At 42.5% G+C, this 21715-nt stretch overlaps 1 protein-coding gene across 1 annotated transcript; it reads right to left on the minus strand.

Moving 5' to 3' along the window:
* Window positions 1-178: 178 nt before the first annotated feature.
* On the minus strand, window positions 179-17344 carry fbxo25 (F-box protein 25). Its single transcript, NM_001193325.1, is given in 10 exon segments — window positions 179-902; window positions 7892-8035; window positions 8307-8489; window positions 10275-10459; window positions 11224-11317; window positions 11485-11577; window positions 11772-11821; window positions 12012-12115; window positions 16755-16889; window positions 17296-17344. Coding segments are annotated over 9 exon segments (1071 nt in total). The 5' UTR covers window positions 16883-16889; window positions 17296-17344; the 3' UTR covers window positions 179-812.
* Between the last annotated feature and the right edge of the window lie 4371 nt (window positions 17345-21715).

Below are 21715 nucleotides of genomic sequence, written 5' to 3' on the forward strand. Positions count from 1 at the left end.
ATGACTGTTTAGGACTCCTGTTATGAATGCTCTATGCATGGCCTTAACCTCAGACGGAGGGTTCATGTGAATGTTGCCGAACATACTCTGCTCAGTCTCCTGTGATCTGCATGGGTGTTAAGGCTCCATGTCATATTGTAGTGGATTTTATAAGGACAAAGGTCAGATGATTCCCATAGCAACCACAGCCATGAATGCCTTTATTATAATTAGTTCGCTTCCATCACAGGAAATTAATGATTATACCAACAACAGTAGCCAACTATAAGTTACATCTCAGTTGGAATGTTAAAGCAATATTACAACCCCCCCCATAAAGTCATGTTCCCATTTCATTACTGTCTACTTGAAAGTTCTGACAAAAGGTGTATCGTAAAAAGTCATTGTTACAGCAAACATGTACATTTATTTTTAGTGTTGACGCCTCAAATATGCAGGGCGAAAATACACAGAAGGAGATATACTGTACATAAAACAGACCTACATCTACATTGGACATACATTCTGTTACCAAGAAGGAAAAAATAAAACAGTAGGCAAAATGGCCACCAAGCCATCACATGGAATAATCAGTTGTTATTTCCCAACAAGGTGTCAGCACTGCAGTTCTCTTTAATGCCATCCATGCCTCACACTCAAAAACATATCTCCTCTTTTCCTCTCTGTTGTCCAGTCAGAGTCAAAAATATGCAGAAAAATATTAAACAAAATGTCTTCTTCCTCTGAGCCCTTTGATTTTACACACACTATACACGGAGAGGAGAGGCAAGGCGAGGAGGGGGTAAGTCACCCCTGGAGTATCAAAAAGAGGTCTAGAATTTGAAGAGGTCTATGAAGTGCTGAGGTGAAACAGGCACGAGGCAGTTGTCGGGATCGTTGGCTGTACAAGGATGTCCAGAGTCCTAGGAGACAGGAGGGAGAGCCATTGTTACTATACTATAGCATCACACATTCATACAAGTTCCATGTCAGACAGGACAACAGGGCCTAAAATACATTTTCTCAAATAAAATAAAAATCCCAACCTTAGTCATTTTCAAAGCAAAAAAGCAAAACAAACCAGAAGACGAGTGACAACAAGCCGAGTCTAAAACATAATTCATCACCAGGACAACAGAAAACAAAATGGTGGCCAGAGAGTCAGACATGATGGGAAGGAAAGTACCTTGAATAAAAAGGCCAGGTGGCAGTCCTTTAGGGGTCAGGGACAAGTACAGGGGGAGTCAGGAAGAGAGGCAGGAAGTAAGGAACAAGAGAGGGATGGAGAGGGATGCAGAAAGGTTAAAAGATTAGAAACAGAAGGATGGGAGGCTGTCTGGTTCTAACAAAGTCTTGGTTGGCACTGAGATGAAAGAGGGGTCAATCTACAATGCCAGAGGAGAAATAGAAGGCACATTTCTCTAAATTTAGGAGTGTTACAGTACTTGCAGGAAGAGCCCAGAACAATACTCAGGTTGTTTAGAGTCTAGTACTGCATCATAACACTAGTTAGTGGTGAGAGGAGCTGGCAAGGTGATGTACTCATATGTGCTCAGCCTGCTCACACATTTGAGTCTTAATAGCAATGGTGTGACCAGTCCTTCTATTCATGAGCATCTTAAGTGGGGCTATAAAGGTGAAACAAATATTCATAACAGTCATTAACAATAACCTTGCTATAACCCATGCTTTTGAATTAAATGGGTGGTCGGTTTCTTATAAAGAAAATAGGTCAAATCTGTCAATGAGGGTTAGTCAGTTCATTCATTGATCTTTGAGCCGCATGTGAATAATTTGTCTGGTTTCACAGATTAGTTTCCTCCTTAGGTTCGGGATTAGCACAGTCATAAGCATTAACGTTAGCAAACTAAAGCCCAACCAACATGCTAAACCTGTAGATCCCCAGGGAATAGTCCATCTATAGTGTAGAAAACGTTCATTATTCATGTTCTGGGTTCAACTGAAAAGGTTTTTAAAAGGGTAACTCAACCCCAATTTCAGCATTTTCCCACCCCTTCAAATAAATAAAAAATGTATTCAGGTGAGAAGTTCTGGGTGGGTAGTTAAACATAGTTGTACCTGATCCCCACATTTTCTCACGAAAGCATACTTACCAGTCCACTGTGGCACACTGATAAGAAAATGATGTGCACCGTAAACAAATTTCTCTGGATATTTATCTCACAGCGGTAATGCGCAGAGTTCCTGACATCTATTGCCACTTGCGGTGTAAATTAAAAATCCCTCATGGGTCGCAAAAACAATATTTTAAATGTGGAGCCACATTTATTGCAGTATTGTTTTGAGAAGAAAAGTGCAATCACCTTGAAAATGAAAATTAGGGACTCAATTCAATCCAACCCACCTTGCAGTATTTACACAGTAGCTCTTTTTCCAATGGTCAAATTAACTCAGATTGGTCTTGGGTACTGTATAAAAACCTACAACTACTACAAGGGCAACCCCTATCATAGGGATGCTTTCACTTTTCAGAATTTAAAAAATTTGTGGGAACGGGACAAATATTGTAAATAAAGGATATCTGCCCTGTGTGATTAGAACACTATGTTGAATATTTTTGGGGGTGGTTGTGACTACACATTACTGATAAAGATTGTTTTGGCTGTACATTTTCCTCACAGTACAGCCCTGTCCAGCTCTTGGGAACCCAACGGGGGCATACAGCCATCCCTAGGGTTCTAAGGTGAATGTATATGGACCACCGCTGGCTACATGTGGACTACAATCCCGACGCTCCGTTTTAACGCTTAGAAGGGTCTTTCTATAAACTAGGGTACCAGTGAGGATGTTTTTTCTCTCATTACGTTAAATATAGTGGGGGTGTCATAACTATATAGCCAACCTATGTTTAACCCTTAATCATGGTTGGTGTCTTGACGGATTTGTCCAAAATCGTGTGACAACTTACTTCCCTCCTTGCATTTATGGCAGTGTAAGCTGTCGTTATATCATGTTAATCATTAAATCAGTTAAATTAGACATTGTACTTGAACCCTGTAAGAATCTTGGACCTAGCTGTCAATAGTTTTTTGTATAGAGATCTCAGAAATGTGAAACTACATTTAGTGTCTCTTTATGTAAAGGGGTGAAAACAGTTTATGGGCACACAAATCGAAAATAATGTTGGCATTGCAAAATCAAATGCTTCTAACAAAAAGAGTCACCTTACCTTTATACACTGCTCAAAAAAATAAAGGGAACACTTAAACAACACAATGTAACACCAAGTCAATCACACTTCTGTGAAATCAAACTGTCCACTTAGGAAGCAACACTGATTGACAATAAATTCCACATGCTGTTGTGCAAATGGAATAGACAACAGGTGGAAATTATAGGCAATTAGCAAGACACCCCCAATAAAGGAGTGGTTCTGCAGGTGGTGACCACAGACCACTTAGTTCCTATGCTTCCTGGCTGATGTTGTGGTCACTTTTGAATGCTGGCGGTGCTTTCACTCTAGTGGTAGCATGAGACGGAGTCTACAACCCACACAAGTGGCTCAGGTAGTGCAGCTCATCCAGGATGGCACATCAATGCGAGCTGTGGCAAGAAGGTTTGCTGTGTTTGTCAGCGTAGTGTCCAGAGCATGGAGGCGCTACCAGGAGACAGGCCAGTACATCAGGAGACGTGGAGGAGGCCGTAGGAGGGCAACAACCCAGCAGCAGGATCGCTACCTCCGCCTTTGTGCAAGGAGGAGCAGGAGGAGCAATGCCAGAGCCTTGCAAAATGACCTCCAGGAGGCCACAAATGTGCATGTGTCTGCTCAAACGGTCAGAAACAGACTCCATGAGGGTGGTATAAGGGCCCGACGTCCACACGTGGGGGTTGTGCTTACAGCCCAACACCGTGCAGGACGTTTGGCATTTGCCAGAGAACACCAAGATTGGCAAATTCGCCACTGGCTCTCTGTGCTCTTCACAGATGAAAGCAGGTTCACACTGAGCACGTGACAGACGTGACAGAGTCTGGAGACGCCGTGGAGAACGTTCTGCTGCCTGCAACATCCTCCAGCATGACCGGTTTGGCGGTGGGTCAGTCATGGTGTGGGGTGGCATTTCTTTGGGGGGGGCCGCACAGCCCTCCATGTGCTCGCCAGAGGTAGCCTGACTGCCATTAGGTACCGAGATGAGATCCTCAGACCCCTTGTGAGACCATATGCTGGTGCAGTTGGCCCTGGGTTCCTCCTAATGCAAGACCTCATGTGGCTGGAGTGTGTCAGCAGTTCCTGCAAGAGGAAGGCATTGATGCTATGGACTGGCCCGCCCGTTCCCCAGACCTGAATCCAATTGAGCACATCTGGGACATCATGTCTCGCTCCATCCACAAACGCCACGTTGCACCAGACTGTCCAGGAGTTGGCGGATGCTTTAGTCCAGGTATGGGAGGAGATCCCTCAGGAGACCATCCGCCACCTCATCAGGAGCATGCCCAGGCGTTGTAGGGAGGTCATACAGGCACGTGGAGGCCACACACACTACTGAGCCTCATTTTGACTTGTTTTAAGGACATTACATCAAAGTTGGATCAGCCTGTAGTGTGGTTTTCCACTTTAATTTTGAGAATGACTCCAAATCCAGACCTCCATGGGTTGATAAATGTAATTTCCATTGATCATTTTTGTGTGATTTTGTTGTCAGCACATTCAACTATGTAAAGAAAAAAGTAATTAATAAGAATATTTCATTCATTCAGATTTAGGATGTGTTATTTTAGTGTTCCCTTTATTTTTTTGAGCAGTGTACTTAAAATCGATACGATCATTAATGTGCTTCTTCAACAATTATGCATAATACTTGTTAGATGCTCATTTGGTATCCATCCAGCTGATTAGTTACGCTGTAATATTTTCACACATCTACTGATCCAGGAAATAATTTTTGGGAATAACAGTCAAGTGACAAACAGCTGTGATGGCGCATGCGATGCAACAATAGCCCAAGTGCCGTAAAAAAGGTGTTTGCAATTAATGTCCAGAATATTTTGGCGTCTCATTGGTTACGCTGGTGAAGACAGTTGGATCTAATATCCCTAGCGAATTGATGTTTACCATCTATCATTGTCTGCTTGACTTACAGCAGGGTGTCGTTAGATTTAACAGAGAATGCAAAAAGGCAATGAGTTCGTGTTTTCAGATATTTTTGTTCCTCGGCTTGGACAGAGTCTACTGTGTGCAATTGTGTAGAATAGACTATTGCGCAAAACCAACCCGATTCCTATGCGATTCCTATTAATTATTTGGGATATAATGACAACAAATTACTTAACCTAGTGGGCTTATTCACAATAATGTATTTGACATGTTATTTCATTACCAGGTCATATTAAGATCTGGTAATGAAATAACATGGAAAACAAAATGTATTTGACATGTTAGAACTGCAATTTTAAAAACAAAACAAGGGGCTTGAAGTAGCCTACTTGAACTTGAATTTGTTGCTGTGTTTGAAAAGTTATTGGAATTATTGTAGTCAATTTATAAGTTCTCCTGCTCCCTTGTAACTACCCATGATTATTACTTACATTTTAGTCATTTATCCAGAGTGCCTACATTTTCTTACTTTTATTAGAACAACATCTAATGTTAGATTCAACTAGTCTTTCCATAGAAATTCTTCCAGAAAAAAAGGAAAAAAAGGGCAGCAGGTAGCCTAGCAGTTAAGAGCGATGGAACAGTTACCGAAAGGTTGCAGGTTTGAATCCCAGAGCTGACTAAGTGAAAATTCTGCAATTAAAATCAAATTATCCTGTAAGTTGTTCTGGATAAGAGCGTATACTAAATTACTACACTGTAAAAGAGACCTGGATTTCAGTCACTTACTCATGATAAAAACAGCGATGGTGAGATTAATGCTACCGCTATTCATGACTTCATTACGTGTGCCTACATCTGCCACATACAAATCTCCATGCATGCATCCAATCTACTTAGTCAGGAAATGTCCACATTCTCACATTCTGTTATGTAAAAAATATTTTGAATATCAATGCATTGGCAAGGCCCAAAAACTCAAAGAAATAATTATTCTTAAAGTAGTAATGGCCTACTTTAATGTTTTATTTTATTTTTACACTTTTTGCATGCTTTTTATTGTGTGTGTGTGTGGGGGGGGGGGGGGGGGGGTATATACATTAGGACCTATATGTACAGTTATATACACATTAAACAATTGTAGAACATTGAGGTTCTTTAAAAAGTACCATTAAGTTCTTGAAAATGTCTCTGAAAGACGTGCTCTTGCTGTCCGGGTTTCCGCCCCCTCAGGCTCGTGCGGTGGAGGAGATCTTCGTGGGCTACACTCAGCCTTGTCTCAGGGTAGTAAGTTGGTGGTCTGTTGATATCCCTCTAGTGGTGTGGGGGAGATCTTCGTAGACTATACTCAGCCTTGTCTGAGGGTAGTAAGTTGGCGGTCTATTGATATCCCTCTAGTGGTGTGAGGGCTGTGCTTTTGCAAAGTGGGTGGGGTTATATCCTGCCTGCTGCTCCAGTTTCAACTGTTCTGCCTGCGGCTATGGAACACTTGAGCTGTTCACCGGACGTGCTGCCTTGTCCTGGACCGGCTGTCTTGACCTCTGACTACTCAGCTATGAAAAGCCAACTGACATTTACTCTTGGAGGTGCTGACCTGTTGCACCCTCTACAACCATGGATTATTATTTCACCCTGCTGGTCATCTAAGAATGTTTGAACATCTAGAAGAACAATCTGGCTTTAAATGTACTCTTATAATCTCCACCCGGCACAGCCAGAAGAGGACTGACTGGCCCCCCCTCAGAGCCTGGTTCCTCTCTAGATTTTTTCCTAGGTTCCGGTCTTTCTAGGGAGTTTTTCCTAGCCACCGTGCTTCTACATCTGCATTGCTTGCTGTTTGGGGTTTTAGGCTGGGTTTCTGTACAGCACTTTGTGACATTTGGCTTTATAAATACATTTGATAGGTTGTTGTATAGGTGGTTATGAGGCGATTTGCATAAATTCACTTTTCTTCCTCTAAGAACACATGAAACTACATGAGAATCCTTTTGATTTTTGTTTCATACGATTTTGAAATGTTGATCCCAATGTCACACATTGTCCCCATTGTTCATAGAAAGACCCAGACACATGAATAATCCTTGCTGGCGATACAACTTTACTTTCCTATGAGCGAGAAAGAATCTTTCAAATACAAAATATACTTACTGTACGCAGTTTTAGCACAATAACAGCCTCCAGCCGACATCCTCCCACCTTGCGCTCACATTTCCAATGGCGAAGGGAGGAAGTGTCTTTCTGGAAGCATGCATTATTCACAACACAGTCATGTGCAACTGTGCTAAAACTGCATACAGTAAGTGTATCTTTTGGATTTGAAAAACAATTTCTCGCTGATATGAAAGTCAAGTCCCAAATGTTTCCAAAGCCGTATCACAAGTGAGGCGTATTAACACAGATAGTCGGGGCATTTCCCTCTTACGGCAGAAACATTTGTGAATCGACGGAAATGCGCTACCGTCTACTAAAAGGGCAAATCTCAGTCCTGAGCTGACCCCAAACTCCATAAACACAGCCAAAGGTCACCATGACATCACATACAAAGATTTCTCCTGGCTAGGACTCAAAAACTCACTCTCCACTTTGAAACTTTATTTTACATTTTAGTTTACTTTTCCTTCTTGATAAGCACATTGCGAACTTAGTAAAATGCTTAATAAATCTATTATTAATATCAACCTAAAAATAGGCATATGTATTATGGGAGTCCCCCCTGATATGCAGCTATGTAACCCATTATACGTGTCCGAAATGGCACCCTATTCCCTATGGGCCCAGGTCAAAAGTAGTGCACTATGTAGGGAATAGGGTGCCATTTGAGATGCTGTCATATTGTCTAGTGTGTCTTCTTGTTCTTACCTTCCAGAAGAGGATGCTACAGTGTCTGCAGAAGTGCAGTGTGTCTCCGTACTGCTCTCTCTTGGGGTAGTATTTCTGTAGGGTGTAGTACATGACCTTCCAGTCCACATGGCCCCTCTCTGACAAGATCAGATGCCTGCAGAACTACACACACAAGGAGAAAACACCAGGGGGAAAGGAAAGAAAGAGATGCTAAGGTAACTCCGAAGGGTAATTCCCGAGTTATTTTCTAAATGACCACCATTTCATGTTCAACTCCATAGACCTTATGTAGAATGCCTCCCTTATATTAAATGTGGCAACACTGCACTCTGGTGGTCACTGTGTACTACTCACTGAACATGACCCCTGTATTCAAGCAGTTTGTGACACTGATTACATTGAATGCCATGTTTAGATACCCAGTGACTTCTACCTGTTTCTCTGCAAAGTGAAACTGGCACAGCTTCTTCCACAGGTGCCGGTCCTCACTGAGCATGTGAAGAGTGGGCGTGGCCTGTCCCAGGTTGATGATGTCACAGGCGTCGGAGAACTTGTACAGGATGTTGTTCTGCATGTCTAGCGGCAGGTCACGCAGCGTCATCCCATTGGACATTTGCTGGGGGGGGGGGGGAAATATACATATGTTGAAACTATGGCAAGACTGTCACATAACTACCAGGTCAATTATCCTCCAAGCAAGCGGTCTCTCGTCTCTTGAAACTAAACAGATGGCACACGTCTAAGTACAGAAGTTACAACTTTTTACAAAGCAAACATTAACCACCTTGATAATGAGACAGAAAAAGAACCAGTCTATCTCTGAAGCCTAGCCAGTCTGATTTGGATTCAGCCAAACATCAGAACAAGAGTTGGCTAAAGCAGAACCAGATTGACACCTAGTTAAGGATATCCCAGGCTGGCTGGGGCTGCAGCATTCCACTACACAATACAACACTGAGAGGACCCGATGACTGAATACTGTCACCGTGCCAAATCATATAAAATGTTATTGGTCACAGACGTAATTAGCAGATGTTATTGGTCACACACGTAATTAGCAGATATTGCGGGTGTAGCTAAATTATTTTGCTTCTAGCTCCGACAGTGCAGTAATATCTAACAAATTACACAACATATACCCAATACACACAAATCTAAGTAGGAATGAATTAAGACTATATACATATGGACAAGCGATTTCAAGGCGGAACGGACTAAGATACTGTAGAATAGCATAGAAAACAGTATATACACATGAGATGAGTAATGCAAGATATGTAAACATTATTAAAGTGACTAGTGTTCCATTCCTTAAAGTGGCCAGTGATTCCTAGTCTATGCCTATAGGCAGCAGTCTCTAATGTGCTAGTGATGGCTGTTTAACAGTCTGATGGCCTTGAGACAGGAGCTGTTTTTCAGTCTCCCGGTCCCAGCTTTGATGCACCTGTACTGACCTCGCCTTCTGGATGATAGCGGGGTGAACAGGCAGTGGCTCGGGTGGTTAATGTCCTTGATGATCTTTTTGGCCTTCCTGTGACATGGGGTGCTGTGTCCTGGAGGGCGCGTAGTTTGCCCCCGGTAATGCATTGGGCAGACCTCACCACCCGATCATCTCCTTTGTTTTGTTGACGTTGAGTGAGAGGTTGTTTTCCAGGCACCACACTCCCAGAGCCCTCATCTCCTCCCTGTAGGCGGTCTCGTCATCGTTGGTAATCAAGCCCACTACGGTTGTGTCGTCTGCAAACTTGATGATTGAGTTGGATGAGTGCTTGGCCCCGCAGACATGGATGAACAGGGAGTACAGGAGGGGGCTGAGCACGCACCTTTGTGGGGCCTCAGTGTTGAGGACCAGCGGACTGGAGGGGATGTTTCCTACCTTCACCACCTGGGGGCTGCCCGTCAGGAAGTCCAGGACCCAATTGCACAGTGCGAGGTTCAGACCCAGGGCCTCAAGCTTAATGATGAGCTTGGAGGGTACTATGGTGTTGAATGCTTAGCTATAGTCAATAAACAGCATTCTTACATAGGTATTCCTCTTGTCCAGATGGGATAGGGCAGTGTGCAGAGTGATGGCGTTTGCATCGTCTGTGGATCTATTGGGGCGGTAAGCAAATTGAAGTGGGTCTAGGGTGGCAGGTAAGGTGGAGGTGATATGATCCTTGACTAGTCTCTCAAAGCACTTCAGGATGACATAGGTGAGTGCTATGGGGCGAGTGATTTAGTTGAGTTACCTTTGCCTTCTTGGGTACAGGAACAATGGTGGCCTTCTTGACTGTACCCAGGTCAGTACCCAGGTCAGCAGTAGCCTTCCCTTATAGAGCCATGGCTGAACTATAAGTTGTGAGGGCTTTTAGGCCCATAATCAGCCATTTAAAAAGGACCGCCACCCTCCATACTCTACCTTGGGTATCTGCAGGTTGTTGAGCTGCTGCTGCCAGTTGAGGATGGTCTCCAGCCTGCAGACCCAGATGTTGATGTTGCCCACCAGGACAGACTTTCCCATGCCTCGGGTCAGGATGCACAGGGTGGAGCTCAGGTCCTGCAGCAGCTCCTTGATAAGGCGAGGGTTATGATGGTCCTCCAGAACTGGACACAAAGAGAGAACAAAGACGTTAAAACAGTGTAAAAAAAACACCCTGTAACTACGTCAATATTCACTGTCGTTCATACCAGGTCTCTCAAGAGATAAATGTTATGTTTTTTGTAATGGAAGAAACGTAGTCAAATTCAATATATACACTTTTTTTTTTAACTGTACAGGAAAATCTTTATCAAAAGTCAAAGCATTTTACCATTACTCCCAAAGCAAAAGCACCATTTGAAGAACGTAGTGTACTCTCAAGGCATGCATGAAGCCAAAGCAAAATAGGTCTTTATATACTGCAGATAATTCATGTTGTCCTTCCTGAGGCGTGTGGTTGTGTGACCTAAAGCTTAGATCTGAGGTCTCCTTTGATCCGCCCGGCAACAGCAGCTCAGTAATGACGGGGCACTACAGCTGTGTGGTTTAGTGGCGGGACAATCACTGACACAGCAGCAGTGGGACCAGTTCTACTGCCACACTGACGAGACCAAACAATGCCAAGAAACCCAGTATTAGACTGTCAGTTTGAGGGCATAGAATTGAGAACAGAGAGACCTGTTGTTCTCAGAGAAAGCATGAGGCTGCATTTCACTTCTCCAACCAGGGAGCAGTGCCAACACTAATGTAAGTATGGCTCAGAGCTAAAACCAGGGGCTGTGCCATTAGGCAATGTGCTGTGGTTACACAGTGTTATTCTGACAGGCCATTGAGTACAGACCAGGGAGGTACAGCATGATGAGGACATATCCCTCTCCGTCTCGCTCACCCTTCCGTACGATCTTCTCCAGCACGTTGAAGTAGTTCTTCTGAGCTGCTCCACTGAGGGACGGCAGCTGAGACCTGGCTATGAGCTGGAGGAGCTGCACAGAGAGAGCAAGAGGGTAAGAGAGAGGGGAAGTAAAAGAGTGAGAGGACAGGACACAAACCAAGGACTAGTATCAACACATATCCAGTAGTATTGATACACACAGTTTTAGTGATCAAGCTAAATCATGATTATAATTCAGATAGTTAGCCAACAGCTTACTTTTGCCACATAGGTAAATCTCTGGATGTCCTGAGTGGCACTGGAAAAATCTAGACGGTTGAAGGCTTCCCCTAGCGTGCAGTATCCATGTCTCTAAGGTAATAAAACAAACTTAATTACCAAAACACATACCATGTATGGTAAAGAGTAGAATGGGCAATAAACTAAATCTAGTGGACATTCTCAGTATTATTTACTGTCCATTAAATTTTGCATTAACAGTGTATCCACATTCCAGGTCTTGGGTCGCACTGTTATATGGTGCGGTTGACCTAAACTTTCCTCACCTCTCTTGTGCTCTCCTTCTGAACATAGATCCACTTCTCCTGGTAAACAACTGGGAAAAGAGAGAAAAGAAAACTGAGTCAAAGAGAGAGATTTACTTTGCTATTTATCAGAACTGTTTTGTTAAACCACAGTTGCCAAACCTCATGCTAGCTGGCTAGCATTCCTAATAGCTCGTGGTTGGCCATTTTCCCCCAAAGACTTTTAATGGGAATAAGATGGCTGCGGTCAGTGCTACTCACACTGTGATTTGGTGTTGTTATTGTAGAAGTCTTTTTTCCTCTTTTTGGCGACTACCTCGCACACATTTCCAGTAAACAGATTCTCTTTGTTTTCATCGCAGAGCCTGTTTCAGAAAGACAAGGTAGACATGAAAGGAGTGCGTTAATAGCATTGTTTATGAGCGTTGGCATGTTGGACGTCAGTGTATTTATGTAACAAACTAAGTGGCTGTCCACACTGCAGAAGGCCACAGCCTGGCCATGCCCAGATGACTGCCTGACTACCCCTCTGAGGTGATTAAGACTGGCACAGCCCTGATCTGACCTGGCTGACCTCTTGTTTCTCAGAAAGACTCATGGAGAAGGTCAGGGACTATTTTCCGACCATAACATCAGCTCTAATGCTGGACAAGATCTGCTCATCTCTTTATCTAGGAAACCACTTTCGGATAAACACTAAACTTCAGGTTTCCGAAAATCTCTGGACTTGCATTGATGCCAGGGTGTGTATATGACTGTATGCCAATAGGTCACAGATCACAGCTTGTATCCATGAGGTTGTATCACTGTCATTGTATCATTGAGGCAAGCATAAGATATCTAGCAGCAAATCAACTTCCCATCACAGGCAGCTAATCTCAAAATCCAGATTATACCGCAACTATCAACTTCCTACAGTCCTGTTTAGGTCTATGTTCCGTGTGTACCCGTGGCTACACGGCTGCCTGTAGGGTGGAGTGGCAGAGTAGGTCTTGTTTTGCATTCATGGCTACAATTCATAGTGATACTTCTGTTGGGGCTACCCTTAGGGGACGTTTCAGTACTCAAATTTCAGATTACATCTTCAAAACAGGTTTGTGAAAGTATGGCTCGAGGCCAGTATCTCTGAGGGCTCCAGTATACTAAAACACAAATTATGAATGCACTTTTTTTGCCCAACTCAGACCATATAATAATATTCCTGCACTGCCACGTAAGCCAAAGGAATTAACTGAAAATAAATAGGTTAAATAAATTAAACTTCTGGTCTTGCCCTTGACAGAGATTGGTTTGCCCTCTTTGTATCAGCAGAGCTTTCATTACTCCCACTGGACTTCATTACATTTCAAATATATGGCAACAGGCTTTAATCCTCAGTCCAACAGCATACACAGGGAAATGTATTGGCTCTATCAGTCAGGCTTTTGAAATATATTTTAAAGACTGTAAAAACTATTTCCCAGATTAAATAGTCACGTTCTCCATAAAATGAGTTTATAGTAATTTGGGTGAACTACCTCTTTAACCCCTAGTCCATGTTGTTGCTCCTACATGGTTTTGTGGTTGTTGCTACTGTTATCTGGAACATAGTGCATCTGGAACTTCATTGACCATCACCTTGCTCTGATCTCTATGGGTGTTGCGTTCTCTCTCTACACAGACAATCAGCAGGTTTAATGAGGACTGGCTGCTAGATCAAAGTGAGTGGTCCACTGATGTTCTCCATGCATTAGTAATACATGTGCTCAGCCTTATCACGTGACCATCTCAGGAGCAGAGCTCTGAGACTCTCCCTCCAGCCTGTCTCAGATCCACACAGACTGACCACAGGTAGGGGGCTGGAGATGAAGCAATTCATTGGTGTGGATCAACATTTTTTGCATGTGATACATGCAGCTTATCCAGGCTGGAGGCTAATTCAGGACGTTTTATGCACTGGTCCCACTGCTTAAAGCACGCACACACACACACACACACCAATCAGTAACAGGGAATTAGAGGTCAGGAATGCAATGAACTAACATTTCAGAGGATTCTCACGCAACATGCCTGGACAGAAGGAAAAACAAAAACCCTCAGACAAGAGGAACAGAGCAATATTGGCTCTCAAACTACTCGAAATATACTCTGTACAGTCAATGTGGGGCTTTGACAGTCGATGTTTACCTTTTACATGGCATCAGCTAAATGGCTGAGAGAGCTGAACTACTGTGTTGGACTTGGATCAGTACAATAGCAGGCATAATGATGTCAGTCTGTGGGAGTGTTTGTTTAGCAGTCAATGGCTATTGTGTGTGTGTGTGTGTGTGGGGGGGGTACTGTATGATGTCATTGGCCTTTGAGTCAGGATGTTTTTTGGAGGAGTCACTGAGAGGAAATTATGTCATCAGTTATTGTGTGGTGCAATGTCATTATCTGTTTTTCTGTGAGGTATTTGTAGGATGTGTATTGTCAACTGTTGTACTGTGAGGTACTGGATGGCCAACTCTAGATTTGACACCATTAAAAAAAAAAAAAAAAAATGTTTTAAAGTACTCAGCGACTAGCCTATACTATTATAACCATCTGAGATAAATAGCGACTGCATCACCACAAAAAAAAAAATGTGTAGCATATCATAACAATCAGATGTAATACTCTGCCACGTCAAAATAGAAGATTATTATTTTTCCAAATCTGTTTTGTTTGTCTAGACTGGAGCACCACAGGCGTTAGACAGAGCTAGCTCTGAATGGGAAAACCCCTGGTCTAAAAGCCTCATCATTCACTATCACCACAGTCCACAGGACATAACAGAAAATGTTTCCTGCAGATAACAGGCCAGCACTCCTGCTGAGAGAAGTAAGACTGCCCAAAACCCCATTTTAACTGACAAGAGACAGACAAAAATAACTTGTTTGTAGCCACTGCTATAGCATAAAAGGCCATGCTGATTTGATGAACACATGGACTCCTGCATTGTAAATCCTTCTACATATTTTTATATGGCAATACAATGCAGGGTCAAACCCATGCACCCAATTATAGCATTCCATAAATATGAATCAGCCTCAACCTGAGAGAGGAGGGTAGGAAAAATCCTGGCAACTTTATTCAATAGGTTTGCTAGTGAATGTTAAATTGAACATGTCAGAACAGATGTGAGAGAGGGAGTTAATATTTCATTCAGTACAGATGTGGAAAATGTTTACCTTAATTGAGTATAAGGACAGGGTAAGTTTAGGCTATCCCACACCCAGGGTAAGTTGTGCCAAGAGATGAGACCACTTTTTAGACAAGCTATGTTTACATTAATGCAAATTATTTCCAGGGATCCACAACATCCTGAAATATATGTAGATATCTTTGTTAGAAAGAATATTATATTTCTCTTGACGTAGTGATGAATGTAAAAAATAAAAATATGGCTCCAGATACCCCACTCTCCCCTACTGACTTATGAATCTGCCAGTCATGTCTATTTCACAATACAATTCTCCACAGGTTGCATAGCTGGGGACGAGAAACTAGACATGTTTGTATTGATGTGTGTGCCTGGGTATCCTCCTCCGGCTAGCAGGTATGGAGTCAGTTCCCTCAGACAATCAGTCAAACAAACAACTATTATCAGTATTCACACTTACTGTCTGACAGGCTGTGGGAGAAACAGGAACCAAACACATCTGTTTAAAAACACTGTCCTAGGGCCTCCCGGGTGGCGCAGTGGTTAAGGGCTGCACTGCAGCGCCAGCTGTGCCACCAGAGACTCTGGGTTCACGCTCAGGCTCTGTCGTAACCGGCCGCGACCGTGGGGCGACGCACAATTGCGTCCGGGTTAGGGAGGGTTTGGCCGGTTGTCTCATCGCGCACCAGCGCGGGCCGGGCACAGTGCGCGCCAACCAAGGTTACCAGGCGCACTGTGTTTCCTCTGACACATTGGTGCGGCTGGCTTCCGGGTTGGATGCTCGCTGTGTTAAGAAGCAGTGCGGCTGGGTTGGGTTGTGTATCGGAGGACGCATGACTTTCAACCTTCGTCTCTCCCGAACCCGTACGGGAGTTGTAGCGATGAGACAAGATAGTAGCTACTAACAATTGGATACCACGAAATTGGGGAGAAAAAGGGGTAAAATAAATTTTAAAAATGTTTTTTTTTAAACTCTGTCCTTAACCCACATTGATGATGATCACACACACACACAGTTGGCACGACTGCCGTATTGCATCTCCATCCCAAAGCCCTTGCTTGGAAGTGTACTTCACCAGACTGCCAAGAACCTTGCCCTCATCCAGGCCAAGGTGGCAAGACATGGTAGTGATGACACCATAGGCCTTGTTGATCGCTGCGCTTGCCAGCATACTTGGGGTCCAACATGTAAGCTGCGGCGTGTATGGGCTTCAGGCAGAAGTCTTCACGCTTTCAGAACTGCAGTTCTCTCTGTTTGGAGCAACAGTGAAGTGGGCACGGCAGTACGGATTTCTTCTCTTACATCTGCAAGCAGAGTCTGAACATCAGACAGAATGGCATTGTCTCTTTCAATCAGTGCAATGGCAACTGCTATAGGTTTCAGGAGTTTCAGGCTGCTTACCACCCTCTCCCAAAATACATCACCCAGGAGGATCCTTTTGATAGGGCTGTCCATATCGGCAGACTGTGATCTGGCCATTTCTTGGAGACTCCTTCCCCTCCAGGAGACTGTCAAATAGCAAAAAGCATTCCAGGTGTAGCTGGTTGAGAGAATGCCAAGAGCGTAGAAAAGCTGTTATCAAGGTAAAGGGAGGCTACTTTGAAGAATCTAAAATGTCATTTGATTTGTTTAACACTTTTTCAGTTACTACATGATTCCATATGTTATTTCATAGTTTTGATGTCTTCACTAGTATTCTACAATGTAGAACATAGTAAAAATAAAGAAAAACCCTTGAATGAGTTTGTGTGTCCAAAATGTTGACTGGTACTGTATGAATGTATATATCAATAGGTGAATTATTAAGAGCGATGATGGCACGTACGTAAACGGCACTTACTCTTCCAAGTCTATTCCGTTGTTGTTGTCCCTCAATTCATTTCCATAGAACTCGATCCTCTTCCAGCCATCCTCGGTCTTGATCCAGCTCCATCCTGGCGACCTCCAGTCCTGGCCCAAGAAAGGCATTCTTCACCTGGGGAATGTGCAAGGAGATGTTTGTGTAGCTAGCTGCTATTTTGTTACTGTACCTGTGTGTGTATTGTTGTATTGCCACGGTTAAAATAAATCGCTGTGAGGAGAGATTACACATTTTAGCTAGCAATTTCTAGTTAAAAAAAAAAAAAATCAACATCAGTTGTCAACACTGTCGAATGTACAATAAAGATAAAGTCATTGTTAAATATTGACTACTACTGCGGATATCTGTCAAGCACAGTTCTCTGGTTGAGCAGAGTTAGAAAAAGGCAGAGCAAATGACAGCTAACGTTAGCTCGCAAACTGATTATCCGGAAAAAGATTAACAGACTATAGAGACAGAGGACTATTGTGTTTCTTAGTTAAACATATATTTCCCAATAAAACAATCAAACCAAACTTACTTAGAGAGCGATTAGGTTGTTGAATTGAGAAACGCAGCTTTGCTCTAGAAATATTGACGGAAGTAAACATATCGTACAATAGAATGTGACACGCCTCCTGCCTTTCTGTGATTGGACGTGTTGGCTTTCTTTATCTTGTTGCTACCCGGAATTTTATCGCTGATTGGCTGTCACTATTGTCAATCATTATCTTTTTGATCTACGGTGTTTTGCTAAGAAATTTGTATACACGTGATAGAAACCTCGCACATGTATCCGAGTGTATTGGTTTGGATATGGGGAAGGGATATAATGCCGAGTTTGCTAAACTGAACGGTATGGGTTGACTTCGCTCTAAGACATGTAGTATTTTGATAGCACTATAGGCTATTTAGCTCTGTCATGATATCCCATTTACAAATCGTGACCGGGACTATAAGGTTCGATCTGACATTTTGGTTAAAAAAAAGTACATTGATAATAAAACAATTTTAAATCAGAAAGTAATATCTGCGCAAACACCTTTTAACTTGGTGCTATAAGGTTATATCAGCAATCCAATTACACAATTCTGGGTTGTCAATCAAAAATAATTGTATGTAAGGTGATATACAGTGCATTCGGACCCCTATACTCTTCCATATTTTGTTACTTTACAGCCTTATTCTAAAATGGATGAAAAAATACATTTAAAAATGTAAATAAAAAGCAGAAATACCTTATTTACATACAGTACCAGTCAAGAGTGTGGACATGGCTACTCATTCAAGGGTTTTTATTTATTTGGACTATTTTCGACATTTTAGAATAATAGTGAAGACATCAAACATTGAAATAACACATATGGAATCTTATAGAAAGCAAAAAAGTGTTAAACAAATCAAAATATATTTTATATTTGAGATTCTTTAAAGTAGCCACCTTTTGCCTTGATGACAGCTTTGCACACTCTTGGCATTCTATCAAGCAGCTTCATGAGGTAGCCACCAGGAATGAGTTTCAATGAACAGGTGTGCCTTGTTGAACTTGTTGAATTTCTTTCCTTCTTTATGCGTTTGAGCGAATCAGTTGTGTTGTGACAAGGTAGGTATACATAAGGTATAAGGTATACAGAAGACAGCCCTATTTGGTAAAATACCAAGTCCATATTATGGAAAGAACAGCTCAAATCAAATAAGCAAAGAGAAAAGACAGTCAATCATTATTTTAAGACATGAAGGTCAGTCAATCTGAAAAAGTTTATTTAAAAAAAAAAACATCAAGAGCTATGAGGAAACTGGCTCTCATGAAGCCTGCCCCAGGAAAGGAAGACATAGAGTTACCTCTGCTGCAGAGGATGTGTTCATTAGAGTTACCAGACTCAGAAATTGCAACCCAAATAAATGCTCACAGAGTTCAAGTAAGAGACACATCTCAACATCAACTGTTCAGAGGAGACTGCATGAATTGCTGCAAAGAAACCACTACTAAAGGACACCAATAAGAAGAGAAGAGACTTGCTTGGGTCAAGAAACACGAGCAATGGACATTAGACTGGTGGAAATTGAGTCCAAATTTTAGATTTTTGGTTCCAACCGCTGTCTTTGTGAGACGCAGAGTAGGTGAACGGATGATCTCTGCATGTCTGGTTCCCACCGTGGAGCATGGTGTGATGGTGTGGAGGTTTTTTGCTGGTGACAGTGTCAGCGATTGATTTAGAATTCAAGGCACACTTAACCAGTATGGCTACTGTAGCGATACGCCATCCCATCTGGTTTGCGCTTAGTGGGACTATCATTTGTTTTTAAACAGGACAATGACCCAAAACACACCTACAGGCTGTGTAATGGCTATTTGACCAAGGAGAGTGATGGAGTGCTCCATCAGATGACCTGGCATCCACAATCACCCAACCTCAACCCAATTGAGATGGTTTGGGATGAGTTGGACCACAGAGTGAAGGAAAAGCAGCCAACAAGTGCTCAACATATGTGGGGACTCCTTCAAGACTGTTGGAAAAGCATTCTTCATGAAGCTGGTTGAGAGAATGCCAAGAATGTGCAAAGCTGTCATCAAGGCAAAGGGTGACTACTTTGAAGAATCTAAAATGTAACACTTTTTTGGTTACTACGTGATTCCATATGTATTATTTCATAGTTTTGATGTCTTCACTATTATTATACATTTTAGAAAATAGTGAAATAAAGAAAAACCCTTGAATAGGTAAGTGTGTCCAAACTTTTGACTGGTACTGTATGTTTTCAGACCCTTTGCTATGAGACTCGAAATTGAGCTCAGGTGCATCCTGTTTCCATTGATCATCCATGAGATGTTTCTACAACTTTACTGGACTCCACATGTGGAAAATTCAATTGATTGGACGTTATTTAGAAAGGCACACCTGTTTAGGTCCCACAGTTGACAGTGCATGTCAGAGCAAAAACCAAGCCATGAGGTTGAAGGAATTGTCCGTAGAGATCCGAGATAGGATTGTGTCGAGGCACAGATCTGGGGAGGGTACCAAAGAAATTCTGCAACATCGAAGGTCCCCAAGAACACAGTGGCCTCCATAATTCTTAAATGGAAGAAGTTTGGAAGCACCAACACTCTTCTTAGAGCTGGCCGCCCGGCCTAACTGAGCAATCGAAGAGCATTTGTAGGGAGGTGACCAAGAACATGATGGTCACTCTGAGAGAACTCCAGAGTTCCTCTGTGGAGATGGGAGAACCTTCGAGAAGGACAACCATCTCTGCAGCACTCCACCAATCATGCCTTTATGGTAGAGTGTCCTGAAGGAAGCCACTCCTCAGTAAAAGGCACATAACAGCCCGCTTGGAGTTTGCAAAATGCACCCAAAGGACTCTCAGACCATGAAAAACAAGATTCTCTGATCTGATGAAACCGAGATTGAACTCTTTGGCCTGAATGCCAAGTGTCACGTCTAGAGGAAACCTGGCACCATCCCTACGGGGAAGCATGGTGGTGGCAGCATTATGCTGTGGAGATGTTTTTCAGCGGCAGAGAGTGGGAGACAAGTCAGGATTAAGGGAAAGATGAACAGAGCAAAGTACAGAGAGATCCTTGATGAACACCTGCTCCAGAGTGCTAGTCTGGGGTGAAGGTTCACCTTCCAACAGGACAACGACCTTAAGCACACAGCCAAGACAACGCAGGAGTGGCTTCGGGACAAGTCTCTGAATGTCCTTGAGTGGCCCAGCCAGAGCCCGGACTTGAACCCGATCGAACATCTCAGGAGAGATGTGAAAATGGCTGTGCAGCCATGCACCCCATCCAACCTGACAGAGCTTGAGAGGATAGAGAAAAATGGCAGAAACTCCCCAAATACAGGTTTGCCAAGCTTGTAGCATCATACACAAGAAGACTCTAGGCTGTTTTTTATTTGTAAAACATTTGAAAACAATTCTAAAAACCTGTTTTTGCTTTGTCATTATGGGGTGTGTGTGTAGATCGATGAGGGGGAAAAATATATATCATAAAAATTACAAACCACATTTTATTGATAACTAGCAAGAAGTTTAATGACTTTGGGAGTTAGAGACCAGAAAAATATATCAGTTTACTCATCCAGAGCTATGCTTTAGCAATGTTTCTAGTTATCCATGGTAGAGGTGCCTGGAGAAGTGGGTATACTCTAATTTTGCCAAACATTTCCCAAATGACCTGCTCGTTGAAGGAAAGGCGCCCTATGTGAAAAATTCTATGAGAAACAGTGACATACACTTTGAATGACCTAAAACGATAAATCCCATATTGGTCAGGCCTACCCAAGCTGTACTGTGCAGTAGGCTAATAGTATTCACACTGTTGATATAGATAAATAAGGCTGTCACGCTCTCAAAGTTACACCTTTTTTATTAGAAAACAACACAATTGGATGTCCATAAAAATGCTTAGAACACATCAGGAGACATCAATTTCGATTTTTGAGTGTAGTTACCCTTTAATTGTTGTTAGTTTAGCATTTCAGTAGCACATGAGATGGAGTTCGTAAAACAAATGGCCACTGGATTGATGCAAATAATCATGATATCGTTCTGCCAGGTAGGCTACTTTGTTAACATTTAATTAAGAAGGTTTCTGGGAAAAAGCCTTTCCATCTACCAGAAGACAGTTAGGCCTATCATTAGCATCACTTTATCTTTCCTGTTCCTTCATTGTTTGAAACCTGGATGTTTTACTTCATATTATTAGGCATGTCTTACCTTGCTTCAAAGTAGCCTATCGACAAAATGCTACCCTAGAAATGTGGAGGCAATTTTTTTATGAAGACTTCCTCATACACTACCAGTCAAAAGTTTTAGAACACCTACTCATTCAAAGGTTTTTCTTTATTTTTTACAATTTCTTTTACATTGTAGAGTGATAGTGAAGACATCAAAACTATGAAATAACACATACGGAATCATGTAGTAACCAAAAAAGTGTTAAACAAATCTAAATA

Source organism: Oncorhynchus mykiss, chromosome 4 (genome assembly GCF_057628025.1).
Source record: "Oncorhynchus mykiss isolate SJ-2025 chromosome 4, ASM5762802v1, whole genome shotgun sequence".
Lineage (NCBI taxonomy): Eukaryota > Metazoa > Chordata > Actinopteri > Salmoniformes > Salmonidae > Oncorhynchus > Oncorhynchus mykiss.